This window comes from Furipterus horrens, unplaced genomic scaffold, assembly GCF_987537825.1.
Source record: "Furipterus horrens unplaced genomic scaffold, mFurHor1.1.pri manual_scaffold_6, whole genome shotgun sequence".
NCBI classification, from domain to species: Eukaryota; Metazoa; Chordata; class Mammalia; order Chiroptera; family Furipteridae; genus Furipterus; species Furipterus horrens.
The window spans coordinates 90,209,920-90,227,468 of record NW_028327176.1 but is presented as its reverse complement, the minus strand read 5'-3'; the positions used below and the strand labels follow the sequence as shown (position 1 = coordinate 90,227,468).

General features: G+C 38.2%; 1 protein-coding gene across 1 annotated transcript in view; it reads left to right on the top strand.

Moving 5' to 3' along the window:
* STK38 (serine/threonine kinase 38) overlaps positions 1–17,549 on the top strand; it is a 46,863-nt gene that overhangs the window by 15,138 nt on the left and 14,176 nt on the right. Inside the window, exons 3-7 of the mRNA XM_090282306.1 lie at positions 6,232–6,283; positions 7,152–7,274; positions 9,003–9,086; positions 13,183–13,306; positions 15,531–15,685. Coding sequence (XP_090138432.1) covers positions 6,232–6,283; positions 7,152–7,274; positions 9,003–9,086; positions 13,183–13,306; positions 15,531–15,685 — 538 coding nt within the window. The remainder of the gene's footprint in view (positions 1–6,231; positions 6,284–7,151; positions 7,275–9,002; positions 9,087–13,182; positions 13,307–15,530; positions 15,686–17,549) is intronic.

The following is a 17,549-nucleotide window of genomic DNA, read 5'->3' as shown; positions in this document are numbered from 1 at the left end:
GCATCCATGTTCTTAATGAGGATGTAAATCATAATTTACATGGGATATATGATTTGATCTTAAGTAGATCTGTATGCAGACTAGCAACATATTTTATAGCTGGTGGTGGCTAGCTGCTGTTCACTGTGACAAGTGATTGCGCAGTACCAGTGTTAGTATAGTGGGAAATTCAAAGATAAATTTGCACAGTGTACCTCTAGCTATGTGAAACCTGAGCTTCTGGTGTTGTAGTTACAAAGGAAATGCTTATGAGTCTTAAGTTACTTGTCTTATTTGATAATAGTCAATTGGTTTCTAATCCTACTGGCTCTGCCCTATATATCATATTCCCCTGGAACAAGATGTGCATGGTTTTATTTACATTATTAATGTGTTACATTGTGCTTTGCACTGATTGTATCCTAAAATGGGTTGAAATCAATGCTTTTTTGGGGGTGGGATTCTTAAGATAGAAAAAACTTCCAAAAGCTTTTATGGTTTTGTTTTTCTTTAAGACCAAATTTATCAAAAGACAATAAGAAGAAAATATTAGATATTTAAGAGAGTTAGAATGTTTGTTTTCGGTAATTTTTGTTGTCCTCAAATCACCAATATTTTTCATTTGTAAAAAAGCAGCAAATACTGCCCTGGCTGGATGGCTCAGTTGGTTGGAGTGTCCTCTGGTACACCAAACAAGATTTTGAGTTTGATTCTGAGTCAGGACACATACCTAGGTTGTGGGTTCCATCACTGGTTTGGGCTGTGCAGGAGGCAACCAATTGATGTTTCTCTCTCACATCAATGATTCTCTTTCCCTAAAATCAATTAAAAGCATATCCTTGGGTGAGGATTAAAAAAATTTATAAATAAAATTAAGAAGCAGCCGATACTTTGAGCTTTTCAGAGTCAATATTTCCTTGTTAATCTTTTTTATTTAGTACCCTCTTAAAAAAAAGAGAGATTTTATTTATTTATTTTTAGAGACAGGGGAAGGGAGGGAGAAAGAGAGGGAGAGAAACAACAATTGGTTGCCTCTTGCACGCTCCCAACCAGGGACCTGGCCTGCAACCCAGGCATGTGTCCTGACCCTGAATCCAACAGGCAACCTTTCAGTTTGTGGAAGGATGCTTAACCCACTGAGCTACACCATTCCGGTCTTAGTGCCCTCTTTTTTGGACATGAGTTGGTTGGTTTGGGGTTTGTTGATACAACTTGATAATATGATTATAGGTTTTATTATTCCTAGAAAGTTAAAAAAATATACAAGAAAAAGTTATTGGCAGGATTTACTGTAGTAATAAGTGGACTAAAATTCGAACTGTCAGAAAGACTTTTTGATATGGGGGGAAACATCATGAACACCTGCTAAAAAAGCAGAATTTTAATGATGTGAGACAATTGGTAAAGAAAACATTTTGTTTATGAGTATATGGCTAATATATGATGAGCGGTTTGAAATAATAAGTCTTGGGCTAGTAAATGTTGAGACCGGGTTGTAATACAGATTTTCATTTTGTTTGTGTGTGCCTCATCTGAATGCCTTTAAAATCTCTAGTATTTCTCCTATGTATATGTTACTTTCACACTGTTCCATGTATGGTGAGGCACTGGGTTGCATCGTAAACAAAGGACTTCCTGCAGTGAGAGATGAGACCAAAATCTAGAATTAGAAGGAAGAATAAAAATCATTTTGATATTGTTTCCTGTGTAAAAGTAGAGTATGATAACATTGGGTAGTTTTATAGAAACACTGCAGCAAGTTCTACAGATTGATTGAAAAACAGTGAAAGCCCCGGAGTCTAGTCCCCATCACGTAGTGTTGCAGAATACCTGTTTGATGGTCTCCTGTTAGTGCTACTGGGAAGCTGTAAGCTGAATCCCCTCAGTAAGAGGGCAGGTCATCTTCTTTATTTAATCTGTTTTGCCTTTGATGGTGGCCTCTGTGGTAAACTTCTCTAGCAACAGCAATTCTCCTCTTATTTTCTCTCATGCGATGTAGGTACCCAGTGGTGTTCATAATTGTCTAGTTATTCATAAAAAGTTAATGGTTTGAATAATTTATAGCAGTCTGAAATAAAAACTGAGGAAACTTCATTTCCTCTTATAAATATTCTGTGTTGTTCCTGTTCTTCATAAATACTTTGCTGGATTAATTAAAGCCACAAAAACCTGATAGGCAATAATGGTTTGCTTCTCCCCTCACCCCAAAGTCAAGTAAGAACTTTCTTACATTTTATCCTCTTAGAACAAGCATGTTCTGCTACTCCTCTTCGATGTTCTTTCCCAGGTTTTCCTAACTGATCTGATAGTGAGTTGTAATATGTGATGATTATTAATGAGCAAGTGTCAGTCTTATTTAAGCTCCAGGGTTGGGTGAGTCTAGACCTCCTAATGATATTCACTGACAAGATATCAGTCAAACCAAAGTAACTTGTTGAAATTTTTAAAACATCTGTGTAATCACTTTTAGGGTTTTTCTTGAGAATTTTCTCAAGTTTGATCATGGAGATAACAACTACTCTTTATTTTTATAATGTTTTTTCTGATTTTAAGTGTCTCATCAAATTATTGTCTACTCTCTTGTAGGCTATATTTTAAATCTAAATTCAAACTTAAAAGTTTTCCACAGCTTTACTGCAGGTGTGATTAAAGTTATCAGAATCAGATCCTCCATTAGAGAACGTACCCAGAAAAGGCCTATCATACAGCATTATCCCTGGTAATGATTTACTGGGACCAAATCAGCAAAGACCTTGAAGACTGAATCAAACTGTGCTGGGAAGGGAGCCTAAATTAGGCTTAGAAATGGTGGCTAATTCAAAGTAGTAGTAATGAATGGGTCTGGACATTGTGACACATTTTGACCTCTGACCTTAAAAAAAATTAGCAACATTTAAAAATGTTGGTGTTTACAAAGCACTATTATTAGTGGAAGGAGAATTCAGATGAGGTTCTTGCCTTCAAAAGAACTTACATGGGGCCCTGGCTGGGTTGCTCAGTTGCATAGAGCATCGTCCAGATATGCCAAGGTTGTAGGTTTGATCCCTGGTCAGGGCACATATAAGAATCAATCAATGAATGCATAAATAAGTGGAACAGCAAATTGATGTTTCTCTCTCTCTCTCTTTCCCCCCTTCCTCTCTCTCTCTAAAACTAATATATTAAAAAAAAAAAAAAAGAACAAATGGATTTACACAAAAATAAGGGGCGCTCATGGAAGGCCTTGTGTGTGGAAGTGGCCTGTCTCTCCCAGGGTTATGGGTGGAACATTGGTGTTGGGTGGAAGAGTGGCTTTGCCAAAGGCTGGCGTGTTAGCTAACCTGGAACTGTGACCAGAGAAGGGCCTGCTTTTCTTTTTCATTATGAGCACTTTTATTTGTTTAAAAAATTTTTTTAAAGACTTTATTTATTTTGAGAGAGAGAGAAGGGAGGGAGAAAGAGATGGAGAGAAACATCAATATGTGGTTGCCTTTTGCACACCCCTAACTGGGGACCTGGCTTGCAACCCAGGCATATGCCCTGACTGGGAATCGAACTGGTGACCCAATGGTTTGCAGGCCTGCACTCAGTCCACTGAGCCACACCTGCCAGGGCTCATTATGAGCACTTTTAAATACACACATAGACAGAAAGACTAATGCAGTAAAGCCCCATTTAGTCATCCCTCAGATTCAGTAACTGTCAAGACTTTGCTAAATTTGTTTTATCTATTTTTATTTTTTTCTTGCTATTGTATTTTAAAGCAAATTTCAAATGTCAGTCATTTCAATCCTATGTACTTCAGTATGAACTTCAAAAAATATGGCCATTTTCTTATATAATCATAATGCCTCCATGAATCCAAAGTTTACAGTAATTCCATGGTGTCATCTCACAGAGGATGTCTCTGGTAAGCCTTGTTTCAGGCTGTGCTTACCATTTTTGGAGTCTTCAAGGTCTTTGTTGATTTGGCCCAGTAAATAAATTATTATCCCGGATAATTCTGTATGATAGGCCTTTTCTGGATATGTTCTTTAATGAAAGATCTGATTGTGTCAAGGAGCTGAGTCTGATAACTTTACTCTCAGGCAGGTTACTGAAACCATTTTAATTACACTTGCAATAAAGCTGTGGAAAACAGAATTCTCAGTCTGACTTTAGATTTAAAATATAGACAGAAGGAGCTGTCTCTGTGATACACCTTGTGTGATAGCACTTTGAACTTCTAGTCTCTTCCGGTGTGGTCGTTCAGAAAATATGTAGTCAGAGGGTATAATGGTATTTGATACTCAAGGTGCAAAAAGAACTGAACATGGTTGAGTTCTTATAGTTCTTATCGTCGATAGTTTGACTTTTCTTATTCTTCCCTGCTTCAACTATTTAACCACTGAAATGCAATTAATTTACACTCCTGAAACTACCGGTAATACAGTCTACAGAATATCCCAACATGTTGTGGGAACTAGAAGAAGAAAAGTAGGCAGCCTAACAGTCATGTAGGTGCTTGCTTCTTTCCATCCAGGGCAGAGTAGATGTTTTTACTTCCTGAGTGTATAGACACAGATTCTTACTCATCATCTGATCCTGTGGGTCTGTAATATTATTTCTAATGGTGTACTCATTTAAACTAAATACTGTTACTGCAATACATATCCACTCATCAAAATGAAAGTCATTATCTTTCGGTCTTCATTTCTCTGTGTTTCCTGTCTTGGTTAGTGGCACCATTGTTCTCCCACACAAGAAATTCTCTTTCCCCTTGACTCCTACTGCCAGTTGGTCATCTTTGCAGTGGCTTTGTTCACTTCATTCTAGGTATCCAGCCCTGGTTCTAGACCTTGACTGCACATCTGAATCCCTGTGATAGCTTTACGTTTACCTCAGTCTGTTAATGGCTTTTCCTGCCAGTCCATTAGTTCATTATTGCTGGTTGCCATTCTGAAATAGAAACCTCAACACATCACTTCTTTGTGCAGAAGCCTCTGTAAATTCTTAGTCAGCTACATAGAAGTGCTGTGTGCCTCAGCCACACTAGACTACATGCTGTTACTTCATGTACCCTGTACTTCTATTCTTCCTGCCCTGCTCACATTGCCTGTCTTCTGGAATGCTGGCAAGTGGTGGAGGGGAGATTCCAGCCTATGTGCTTTCATTTATTGTGCTGAATAAATCAAGGTTATAAGGAAGTTTTAATTGTTTCTTTTGGCTTTATCAAATCAGTATGAGACTGTATATCAAAAGTATTCTTAAAAATTTTTTTTATCCTCACTCAAGAACACTTTTTTTTCATTGCCTTTAGAGAGAGAGGGAGGAGGGAGGGGGAAAGAGCAAGAGGGAGAGTAAGGGGCCAGGGGCGGGGGTTGGAGAGAAACATTGATTGTTTGTTTTCTCATATATACCACAGCTAGGGATTGAACCTGCAACCCGGGGACGTGCCCTGACTGGGAATCAAACCCGCGACCTTTTGGTATACAGGATAACACTCCAACCCAGCCACATTGGCCAGGGCAAAATATTCGTTGTTTTTTTTTTTTTCTTAAGATTTTATTTATTTATTTTTAGAGAGAGGGGAAGAGAGGGAGAAGGAGAGGGAGACAAACATTGATCTGTGAGAGAAACAGACATTGGTTGCCTCTTGCACACCCCCAGACAGGGACCTGGCCGTATGCCCTGACCAGGAATTGAACCGAGTTTTCAGTTTCCGGGATGGCCGCCCAGACCACTGAACCACACCAGTCAGGGCCAAAAATATTTTTGAATACAGTTTCTGAAATTCAGTACTCCAAGGACTTAAGAGTCCTTAAGTTTTGTAATGATACCAGTTACCTCCCTTGAATATCTAAATTCTGCCTTTGACCTTTGTTTATTACTCTTTGTGGCAGGGAGGAGGAGGGTGTGAAAATAAAGGAAGTAGATTTCAGTCAGGGAGAGGGAGAGAAACACCCTGATATGAGAGGTTATCAAACACCAGCTGTTTTGTGGTTTGTTAAGGAGGAAATACAGTTCTGCCAGGGGGAAAAAAAAAGAGAGAACTTTTCATTTTGAAATAAGATTCTTTGTTGCATTAACATCTTATACAATCTGTTTCAAAATGTAAAACTAACAAAAAGAGTAAGAATCTTCAGTTGTCTTAGTCACTGTAATTTATTGCTTTAATGAGATCTTTCAAGATTTACCTGTTTTTGTCATTAAAAGAGTAATTCTTATATTTGTATAGACCTCCCAGAAAATTTTCATTCAAATGTTATTTCACATGTCTTTATTTATTTTTAGACAAAAGAAGTTAGAAAAAGTGATGGAAGAAGAAGGCCTAAAAGATGAAGAGGTAATTAAAATCAGTCTTGTGCCAGCGTGGCACATCATATCTTGTTCAGCAGATTGCTAGTCTTAGTGCACCAGGAAGGGTTTTGGCTCAGTGACAGAAACAAGAGAAGGATTTAGGTGTTCATGCAGAGGGAGAAGTTAATTATTAAGCATTCAGGGGAGGAAGACCTCTCGTTCTATAGTTAAAATAAATTAATTAGGATTAATTTAGAATTCCAAGAAAAGGAAGAGATACAACCATATTAAAATGTTGAAAAGCAAATTATAGCATACTTACAGAATTCACTGAAAAGCCTCCATAGAAGTGGGACAAATTTCTGAAATTATTATCAAGGCAAAAGATCTCTTAAATCAGCCTTTTTCTCCAATGCCCACAGATGTGGTTGGAGAAAATACAGTTAACAAGAAACTGTGAAAAGAACTGAAATGGCAGTGGAAATGCTTTCAAAAATAGGAACGAATCACAGAACCCAGGAAGATGGTGAAAAATATCCTAGATTTGTAGGGATAATAGAAAACTAGAATGTAAAATTAACTGCAGTGTGTAAAAAGCCTAGAGGGAAATTTAAAAACACACACTTTTATTTTCTATAACAAAGGTAAAGGGAAATGTTGCCATCTGTTTAGTCGATGGGGGCTCCTCAGAGGAAGCACCATCCCTCCACTGTGGCCTGGTTATTTCATCTGAAGGCTGGGAAGGGAGAAGTGACCTGTAAGGGTCCTTCTGTGGTGCTTTCTTTCATGTGTGAAAAGTTATGCTTCGTCTTTTGTGGCCTGCTTTCCACATGGGTCAAATCATAAATATGACTTCGTTGCAGAATTTCAACTCCTCACCCTCCTATCCCTCTCCCCCTTTATTTAAACATTAGAAACGACTCAGAAGATCAGCTCATGCTCGGAAGGAAACAGAGTTTCTTCGTCTGAAGAGAACAAGACTTGGTTTGGAAGATTTTGAGTCCTTAAAAGTAATAGGCAGAGGAGCATTTGGTGAGGTAAAAACAAACAAAACAAAAATCCCACAGCTATAACTACTTATCCAATGCAGAAATACCACAGGATTTCAAAGCTTCTAATATACCGAGAGCTCATGGTTGTTGACAGAACTGAACGTGGGTCGGTGGGCCGAGCACGCCAGCCCCACATCCTAACTGCTCTGTTCTCCTCTCTTTCTTCCCCTCTCCACTGCCCCAGAGCGCTGATTATTCTTCTCTGTTTTGTCAGGGATGATGTTGATGCTTTTAAGTATTGATCTAGAGGGGAGAGTTGAAAGGTTGAAGGAAATCAATGCTTACTATTTACTGTGTTTTTCTGCTATAATCATGACAAAACTCATAGATGACTCAGGATACACAGCCATTGAGCAAGTCGTACCAGAAGTTGGCCCAGGCTTCCTGATCTGTTTTTTTTTTTTTGTTTGTTTGTTTGTTTTTAATTCTATTTATTGATTTTAGAGAGAGAGAGGAAAAGGGGAGAGAGAGAAACATTGATTTGTTGTTCCACTTTTTCATGCATTCATTGATTGATTCTTATATGTGCTCTGACTAGGATTGAACCTGCAACCCTGGTGTATTGGGATGATGCTCTAACCAACTGGGAGCTACCCAACCAGGGCCCAGGTTTCCTGATATTAAAGCTCTTGTTTTTCCCAGTACCACATTACCTCTCCAGGAGTGAACTAACACCGTATCTCCACTCTCTATTTCTTCATGCCAGACTGGTATAGCTCTAAAAATGATGGCCCTAGAAGACAGGATTTGTAGGTAGTGATAGAGACTTGAAAGAATTTGTAGCTTTGTCCCAGCTAGCTGTGCAGATGCATCCTGCTTGGTCACAAGAGTAATCTGGTGGGGAGGGTTTGAATGAACCCACGCAAGGTCATTCCCTAATGGAAAACATCCAAAGTGGATGACTTACTGATGCAATAGTTTCATTATCTATGTATAAAAGGACCATCATATTATTGAAAACCTGTACATCAGGGAAAATGTAAGGGCATGTTCAAAAGCACAGGTGGAAGATTAAATTGATCCCTCATCATTTAGAATCAGATAGTATCCCCTCTAAATTGCTTTCTGTTCAATGAGGAAGGGACATGGGATCCAATCAAGAAAACAAAGGTGCAGGAAGGAGACAACATACATGTCTTGGGTAAAGGGAGATTGTACAGGGAATTGCCAAGAAGTTTTTGGGGGAGGTTTGTATAATAGACCATTAATTTTCTTTTTATCTATTTATCTTTTCTCTCATAAAAACATTGGAAAATTAAGAGAAAAGAAAACTGCATAAAACACTATTTCCCTAATCATACGTTGTAAATTTTTTTTCTTCCAGACATTTTTTTCTGCACATGGGCTATTGCTATTGTTTTAAACATTGTTGTAATGTCTTACTTAGGTTGTCTTAACTGACTGCATGAGATGTGCCACGGGTTTAATGAGCCCTTAAGTTCAAAAATGAGGGTTTTAAATTAGATTGTTTTGTTCAACTTGGGAGCCAAAACTGTTCACATGTGGAGATGTCTGAGGATGTTTCCAGCACTGACTGCACTGGGTGTAATATATCCATTTGAAATATCAAAAGCATTTTCTGCTTTGTTATTGCTAGTTGCTTATATTAAAATTATAATACTTTTCAGTTTAAATATTACTTCCTATAACACACGAAAGCATTAGTTTGGCATTGTGAACTTTTAACTTGGCATTTTCTTTAATAACTTTTAGGTGCGGCTTGTTCAGAAGAAAGATACAGGGCATGTGTATGCAATGAAAATACTCCGTAAAGCAGATATGCTTGAAAAAGAGCAGGTAAAGCCTAATTGTGGTAGGATTTCAGTCAGCTTATGAACTTGTTATCTCCTAAAACTGTTTTTTTTGCTTAATTGCAATGTATATTCTTAGTACAGTTTTCTTTAGCTCTGTCATGTATGAATATCCATATAATATTTTCTTATCCAACAGAGAAGCAGTTACATGTATTTTAAAAGTATAGATACTGTCTATATGTTCTGTGCAATCTTCTTACAGTTGAAAACCTATTAGAGAAGAACCTGCTATTTGTGAATTCCAGTTGGTCACAACTTGTCCTTATGAGCCTTCCTGAGAGATAGAAATTGTATATGCACCTTGGAACTGAGGCTTAGGAATTAGAATTTGGAATTTTCAATCTAAAATGTGTCTTAATATACTTTATTCTATACACTGAAACCAAAGTTGGGTCTTCTGAGTAGCTCATCATTACCGAAAAGAGAACAGTCTTCTTCTTGAATGAATTCGAAAAAATATGTAAATGGAAGAGCAGTGCACATTCCTCATTAATGATTAAGAATACTTTCTAAAACCTAAACCTACTTTGCAAATAGATTGTAAGATACATAATTAGTTTGTGCAAAATAAGTTTTAAATATTGGACAGTGTATTAAAAACAAGAATGCACACCTTCTATAAATCTAGTTTAATTTAGCTGGTTGCTTGAGAACAAATTGTAGAGAGTGACGCCTGTAAATCTCCTGTAAAAGATCAGATGCTACAGGAGGGCAAAGGGAGACCCTGGGGGCAGAGCCCAAGAGTGGGGGCAGAGACTGGCCCCTCACTCAGGCCTCTCTGCTCTTGAGAGGAGGTTAATCACTGAGGTTTCATTTAAATCCCAGCTTGACACTTGGAATTTGTATTTTCTCTTTAAGTTTCATGTTGCCCAGAGGCTTTAGACTCCCAGGAATTTCAATTGAGAGTAGCAAATACCCTGGCAGTAAATCTTCAGACACTATAGTTTGTGCTAATGCCAACATTATTAAAAATGCACAGCAGCTCTATTTACGTTATCTAAAAATTAGTGTGTGGTATGGGTATAGGCACTGCAAGAGTTTTAGTTGATCTTGAAAAAGAAATGTAAAGCTGTATTGATTAGTTAGTAAATTTTGCATTTCACAAGTAAGTTTTATTTTTACACGCCTTATTTCCTATAGGTTTGCCCAAGGCTCAAAATCTTTCTTTAACATATAATTAGCACTCAGAATAAAATTGTAAAGAAGCACACATCATGGTTTTCACTTATTAATCCTTCATAACTTGTGCCAGTTCTCCAGCATGCTAACAAAGATCATCCAGACATTTTATAAAAAGATTTTCTCAAATATTGTACCTCCTTAAACATTAATTTCTAAAACTTCTCTAAATGAAAATAAAGGAAATATCTGTTAGAATTAGGATTTGAGTCCACCTTGCCATTGGACTCAGCTCCCTGGGTTTGATCTCAGTGTGGTCCAGTGGAAGTTTTGGGCCACAGTCTCTGTGGGTCAGTACTGGTCCTGGAGAAGCGAGCATGAGCTGTACTAGGGGAGGGTGGAAGGAGACCCGTGCAAGTCCGTCACTTTTGGGCACGGCTGACAAAGTTCAAGGTCAGAGCCTTTTTGTAGGTATAGGTGCCTTATTCAGAGGAAAAGGTTTTTGTTTGCTTTTATTAAACTGAGCAAGAATTAAAGCTACCCACTCAGAGTTCAGGTTGTTGTTCTGTCCCACAGGGTGGACATTTTGGCCACCTTGAAAATAAATTTTAAATGATAAGGGACCAGCATTTAGCTAGTTTCTTCATGTTTCTCTTTCAGTGCAAAAGGAAGGCCTCTAATCATGATGTCAGTCTAGTACTAGGATGGGACAAAAGACTGACTTGTATCTCTGCTTTCCTAGTGCCCGGGTAGCAACTAGCTTGTAATTCCCCACCCCATTAAGTATGTATGGAACCGGGAACGGGAGCTGGAACCTCTGGTGTGAGCTGCACCTATGCTCTTACGCCCCGTACCCTATATTCGGCTGACTCCACTCCTAGATTAAAAAAAAAAATTTTATTTATTTATTTTTAGAGAGAGGGGAAGGGAGAAAGTGAGGGAGGGAAACATGTTTATGGGTTGTTTCTCGCACACCTCCAACTGGGAACCTGGCCTGCAACCCAGACATGTGCCCTGACCAGCAATCGAACCAGTGACCTTTTGGTTCACAGACTGGCTGGCACTCAACCCACTGAGCCACACCAGCCAGGGCTCCACTCCTGATCCTGAGGTTTTTAGCTGCTAATTCAGCCCCAGGAGAGAAGGACAAGGTGAGCTCAAGTGACTATAGCTTTCCCCTCGACAAACAGGGAATGTTGTAGTCACCAGTCTGTCCTCCAAGGTGAGTGACAGGTGGTAACAGTAGTGCTTCCCCTTTTCTCTGGCTTCCTGCCGTAGGGACAGGCCTTAGTAGGAGCCAGGGGAAGCAGAGGCAGGTGAAGTCTGCCTTGCACAATATTGATGTCTGGTAATGACTTGGTCAAAGCCATGGCTACCATTCAACAAGTGACATTAGTGTTTCCCAAAAGGTTGCTCCTGTATTAAAGCTGAGTAAAGGTAGTAGCTTTACTGGGCTTCATCATGATTCATAGCACTGTTCCTTATCACACTGTGTTCCATTCTCCCACCCTCATGCTGTTAGTAGAGATGGAAAAATGTTTCTGCTATTTAAAAATTTATCAAACAGTTTTAGTAGCGATTGGAAACTACGATAGTAAATAAACTCAAATGCCTTCAGGCCCTTGGGAATTAGCATGAAAGAATGAGGTAGGTTAGGTATGACAGGAGAGAGGGGTAGGCTTTGTGTCCAAATGGAAGAGTGCCTGGGTTTGCTAAAGACATTCCAATTAAAAACAAAAAGCAAACAAAAAAACCATATGGAACATTGTATCAAACAAAGTAACACCCATGGGCTGAGTTTGCCTACAGGATTGCTGGTTTGTGAGCTTTGGTACCTCATTGTAAACTCAAGCCCTGTGGCATATGTTAAGACCAAAACCTCTCTTCAAGGATTGGACTGGGTTTAATAAATTTGGATCTTATTCAGTCCAACTTTGCATCTTGTGAGACTTACATAAGAGAAGAGGGGGCTGTGTTTGATAATAAGAAGCACTGTTTTGATTACTATTTTATATCAAAAGCAGATAAGGTAAATTTTATAATAATACGTTATTTTAATTAGTTCTACCTGTTCTCCCAAACCTTCGGCAACTTGGTCTCCTTAGCTAGATATTTCTGTGATAGTAGAAAACTGAAAATGTCATAAATTTGAACCTAAAGCTTTTCTTAGGTGTTCTTATGTTCCAATTCAGTAAGAACTGATTGAGCACGTGCTCTGTGCATAGCAGTGTTAGAGTGTTCTAGAATTGTCAGCAAGGGTGCTGGCATCGCAGGTACATGTGCACACATGAGCCAGGACTTTTTACAGTCTCATCTTGAGACTTACTTTTATCATAAAAGATTGCATTAGTCCTTCCTTACCTGCTCTTTCACTTTCAGTGGTTTCAGTTTCCTGTGTTCAACTATGGTCTGAAAATATTAAATGGAAAGTTCCGGAAATAAACAGTTGTTATAATTATTGTATTTTATTATTAGTTATTGTTGTTAACCTCTTACTGTGCCTAATTTATAAATTAAACTTTATCATAGGTATGTATGTATAGGAAAAAACATAGTATACTTAGGGTTCTGTGCGATCCTTGGTTTCAGCATCCATGGGGGGTCTTGGAAAGTATCCCTCTCCAATAAGGAGGGACTACTGTATTGGAACAAAAAGATATGAAAAATAATGGTATTTCTAACTAATCAGAAGTTTGATTTTTTTAGTCTGTTAAAGTTGCTGTTTGCATGACAGCCATTCATTTTGCCGTTTTCTAAGCCTTTCATCACTTAAGTTTTCATTACTGAGTACCATCATCAAATGTTGTCAGTTTTGAGTTAGTAGGTTTACCTAAGCATAAATTAGATCTTTTGCATCATCACAATTTAATACTCAAAATAGTATTTAAATTGTTTAAACAAATATTCAGTTTAATAAAGCAGAGCAAGTCTTGTCATTAATCAAATGCATATACCTCCAGGTTGGCCACATTCGTGCGGAGCGTGACATTCTAGTGGAGGCAGACAGTTTGTGGGTTGTGAAAATGTTCTATAGTTTTCAGGATAAGCTAAACCTCTACCTAATCATGGAGTTCCTGCCTGGAGGTAATTACTTGATGATGAAAGGTCATTTTTCCTTTTTGTTCTGTGGTTTCTTTCTCACCTCAATTAACACTCCTTTCTAACCTGTGCTCACAAAATTAATTTCTGTATCTTTTTTAGGTCTGTAAGGAAGTCAGTAACCTGTCTTGTACTGGGTGCCTTTCTACAATTCTTAGTGCCATAAAAATAACCTTCTCATTCATTCTCATGATTTCAGATGGACATTTCTTTTTTTTCTAAATAGATAAGAATAAACTAGGGGCTCTGCCTGCTCTGCTCAATGGGAATCATGTATAATCAATTTCCCAAGTGACAAAATGGAAACTATAACATTCTTTGCTTCAACTCTTTTGTTTCTTTTTCTATAACATATTAATAAGGAGGGAATTTCTCATTACCTATATTAGTAGCCAGAATCAATTTCTCATTTCTGAGGTTTTTAAGTTTTATGTAACTTAGCACATGCTTCTCCTAAGACAGCTCCAAAACAAACCCAGAACAGTACATACCATCTCTTCTAGGAAACAGCCTGTTTCCTAGTGAGCAGATGAACTGCGAGCAAACTCTGGTGGGAAAAAAAGAAAACTTTTTCTTTTTTGGTTGTATAGCAAAGCAAATATAATTGTGGCATAATATTTTGATTTTGTGACCACCTTTAGTTTAGATCTAGTATCATCAATTATTTTACTAACAACTGATGAAGGACAGAAAAGAAACTGATAGAATGAGGAGAAACTTTATTATTTAGATGCCAGTTCTTAAATAGGAATAAGAACCAGCTCAGTCACCAGCCCCTTGACGTGTGTCTCCTCAGCCTCACCTGCACCACCTTCCATAGCTTCTCACATCTCCTGGACCCAGCCCTGTGCCCCCAGTGGGGCTGGCCCGGCAGAGCCATAGACCACCTGGCCTGAGCTCTCTGATCATCTGGGCAAGCTGGCCCAGGAGAGGCCATTGGCTGCCACATGGCGGCCTTAGCAGGCCTGACTCTGCTGTCCCTGCGTCACTCGCGTGCCTCTGGATTGCATGTGTGGCTGCCACAAGTGAAGAGGGATTCATGTTTTTCAAGTCTTGGGTCAAAAAAGAGAGCACTTTAATAAAAAGCTTGATTTTTTTTTTTTTTTTTTTTTTGTGGCATGGATGTAAAATATCCACTTTCCTATAAGAGTATGGAAATTTCCCAAGTTATAAATGAATTGAAATTCAAAAAGCAGCATGATTTTTGTTAAAATCAGAAGTTTCTTTCTCATTTCCTTATTTTCTAACAGAAGTAGCTTTATATGAGATCTAAACTGAACCTGTCCTCTTTTTCTTAGCTTTAAACTTAATATTAGAGATATTTGCTTTGCTTTTGTCTAATCGTTGAGTTAGGATCAGGATCTTTGTTTTGCCATTTTATGCTGCTCACATTAAGCAGAAATAATTAGATTTTGACTTTGCAGAAAACAAGGAAGTTACCTTTTAATTGTTAAACTATTGATATTGTGTTGTAAAAATTGCATAAAGCACATCAATATATATTTAATGACCTATAATAAAACACTGAGGGAAATAACCCCACTGATCCTGGGAGGTGTTCAGTGTGCACTTCGGAGAAGCAGCTATCACAGTCTCTGTGGAACATTTTTGGCGTAGTTTAGTTTTGCTGAGTAAAACTTTGCTTCCTAAATCCCACTTTTTTGTTTATGTTCTAGTGTTTTGTGAACAGAAATTGGAAAGCTTGTTTTCAGCCTCCCCAAATGTTTACATTGTTGTTCGGCATTTCAGTCTATCTCCGTAACAAGGACAATAAGTACAGCTCATGTGGAAATGCCACTTGGTTCTCTGAAGTGTGCCGACTTAAAAGTAAAGTAGCTTTTATCCCCAGTTCAAAAAATTTATTGTAAGCAAACATTTTATTTTGTTTTTTTAGTTTGAGAGACATTTTCTTTTTCTCTCAAAGTAAAACGGAAATCATAGCTCAGTGGTAAGCATCAGTTATGCTAGGTGAAAGTGCTTTGCTCTCTGTGGCTATGAATTTTACCTTTTAAGTGTTAGAAACTACTTAGCATTTCTGCCCATAGTGGCAGTGTGGGTCAGTCTCTGGGACATAGCAGAGGCCTTGTGTTGGCAGTTAGGGGAGATGTATCTGAAAACTGGCACTTATTCATGTGCTGTGTGTGTGTGTGTTTGTGTGTGTGTGTATGTGTGTGTGTGTGTGTGTGGTGGTTTTGTATCTTGTTTCCAGGGGACATGATGACCCTACTGATGAAAAAAGACACCCTGACGGAGGAGGAGACGCAGTTTTATATAGCAGAAACAGTATTAGCCATAGATTCCATTCACCAACTTGGATTCATCCACAGAGACATCAAACCAGACAACCTTCTCCTGGACAGCAAGGTACCGTGGGGCACAGGGCTAGCAGGGTGACCGTCTGTATTTCCCAGTGTGAGCAGCCTCTGCTTTTACACCTGCACTGCCTGTGGGAATCACAGCAGGTAGGGAAGCTGTGGAGTTCTGCACTGCCTTGTATCTCTCTCTCTCTTCCTCTCTCTTTCTCTCTTTCTTTTTTTACTGGTAGGTTTGCTGTTACTTCCTTTCTTTGAAAAGCTTATGATTCTGTAATTTGATTGAATGTTCCTCTTAAAAGATATTTTGAAAATGATTAAGAGTGGAATTTATTTAGGTTATTTGTAATAAAGCCAAAGATGGTCAGCTTCTCTTAGCGTGTAATTATACTGGTGCATCACCTCTGTTAGGCAGCCTCCTCAGTGAGGAATCCTGCCAAGAACCAGGAAGTGAAGCGCAACAGCAACAGCCACCACACTCTGTCACCAAGTGTAGGTTCCAGGTCTTATGCCGGCTTTTTACAGAAGAGCCCTGCTCAGCCTCTGTAATGGCCTGTTTATATCGATCATTAAGCATGCAAGTGAGCTTAGTTATTTGGTTCTTACGCTCACAGCAAATTTGAAGAGACTCCTCTGTGCTACTAGGTTGCTGGATACTTCTTGGCAGTCTCTTTACTTCCTGGATCTCACTTATCTATGGAGTGAATATATTGATTCAGAGAAGTTCCAAAATTCCTTTCAGTTCTAAAATTGTAGAATGTTATGTTCTATTACACCGAATTGTTGTCTAGACTGAATTTTTCTTTTAAGTAGAAAAGTATTGTGTTGGCCAGAGAGTTGGTTTGTTTTTTTTCCGGAAGATGACTCTAGTAGCACTTAGGTGTCTTCAACTTCATTTGAAACAATTTTGTTAGATTGTATTGTGACAGCTATCATATCAGCATGCATTTAAAAAACCTTTTCAGAATTGGTGAATTTTTGTGTAGCCATTTTGATATTGAAGATGGAAGAAAATATGCAACATTTTTGGCATGTTATGCTTTATTATTTCAAGAAAGGTAAAAACACAACTGAAAAACACAAAAAAGATTTGTGCAGTGTATGGAGAAGGTGCTTTGACTGATCGAACGTGTCAAAAGTGGTTTGCGGTTTTGTGCTGGAGATTTCTCACTGGATGATGCTCCATGGTCAGGCAGACCAGTTGAAGTTAATAGAGATCAAATCAAGACATTACTTGAGAACAATCAACATTACACCATGCAGGAGAGAGCTGACATACTCAAAATATCCAACTCAATGAAGTTATTGGTGAAAATGAAAAATGTGTCTTTTATTCTACAGAAAAAGCATACAGACCTTTTGGCCAACCCAATAAAGTTAATTCCTAGAGTATTTTTCTCTCTTGCTGTCTTTTGATAACTTTCTTGTTATTGTTGAAAAACCTGAATTTCTTTCTCTAAAAACCTTTATCTTTCACTTTAAGGGGATAGGAGATTTGTCAGATAATTTCTTCTGGTTAATAGCATTTTCTTCATTGTAAGAGTAATGCATGTATATAGTAGAGAATTTTAACAACACAGAGAGTTACAAAGAAGGAAAATACCAATAATCTCATTGTTTGAATGTAAGCACTATTTTGGTATAATAGCTTTAATACTTTTTATGTTTGTGTCAATAATTTATATATAGTCAGCATCCTAAAAATAAATAGTTTGGTATTTAAAATGTTAATGGACATGAAAGTATTTTTCTGTGTTACTAAGTTCAGATTTATTTGTAATGAGGCACTGGTCCTACTTTGTTGGTCTTGAGTTCACATGCCCTCGTCCTGTACCCCAGGTGCCTTGGTACTGGCTTAGTTACACCCTGTAGTCTGCATTCAGGTTCAGCAAACGTTGAAGCCTAAGAACTTGGGG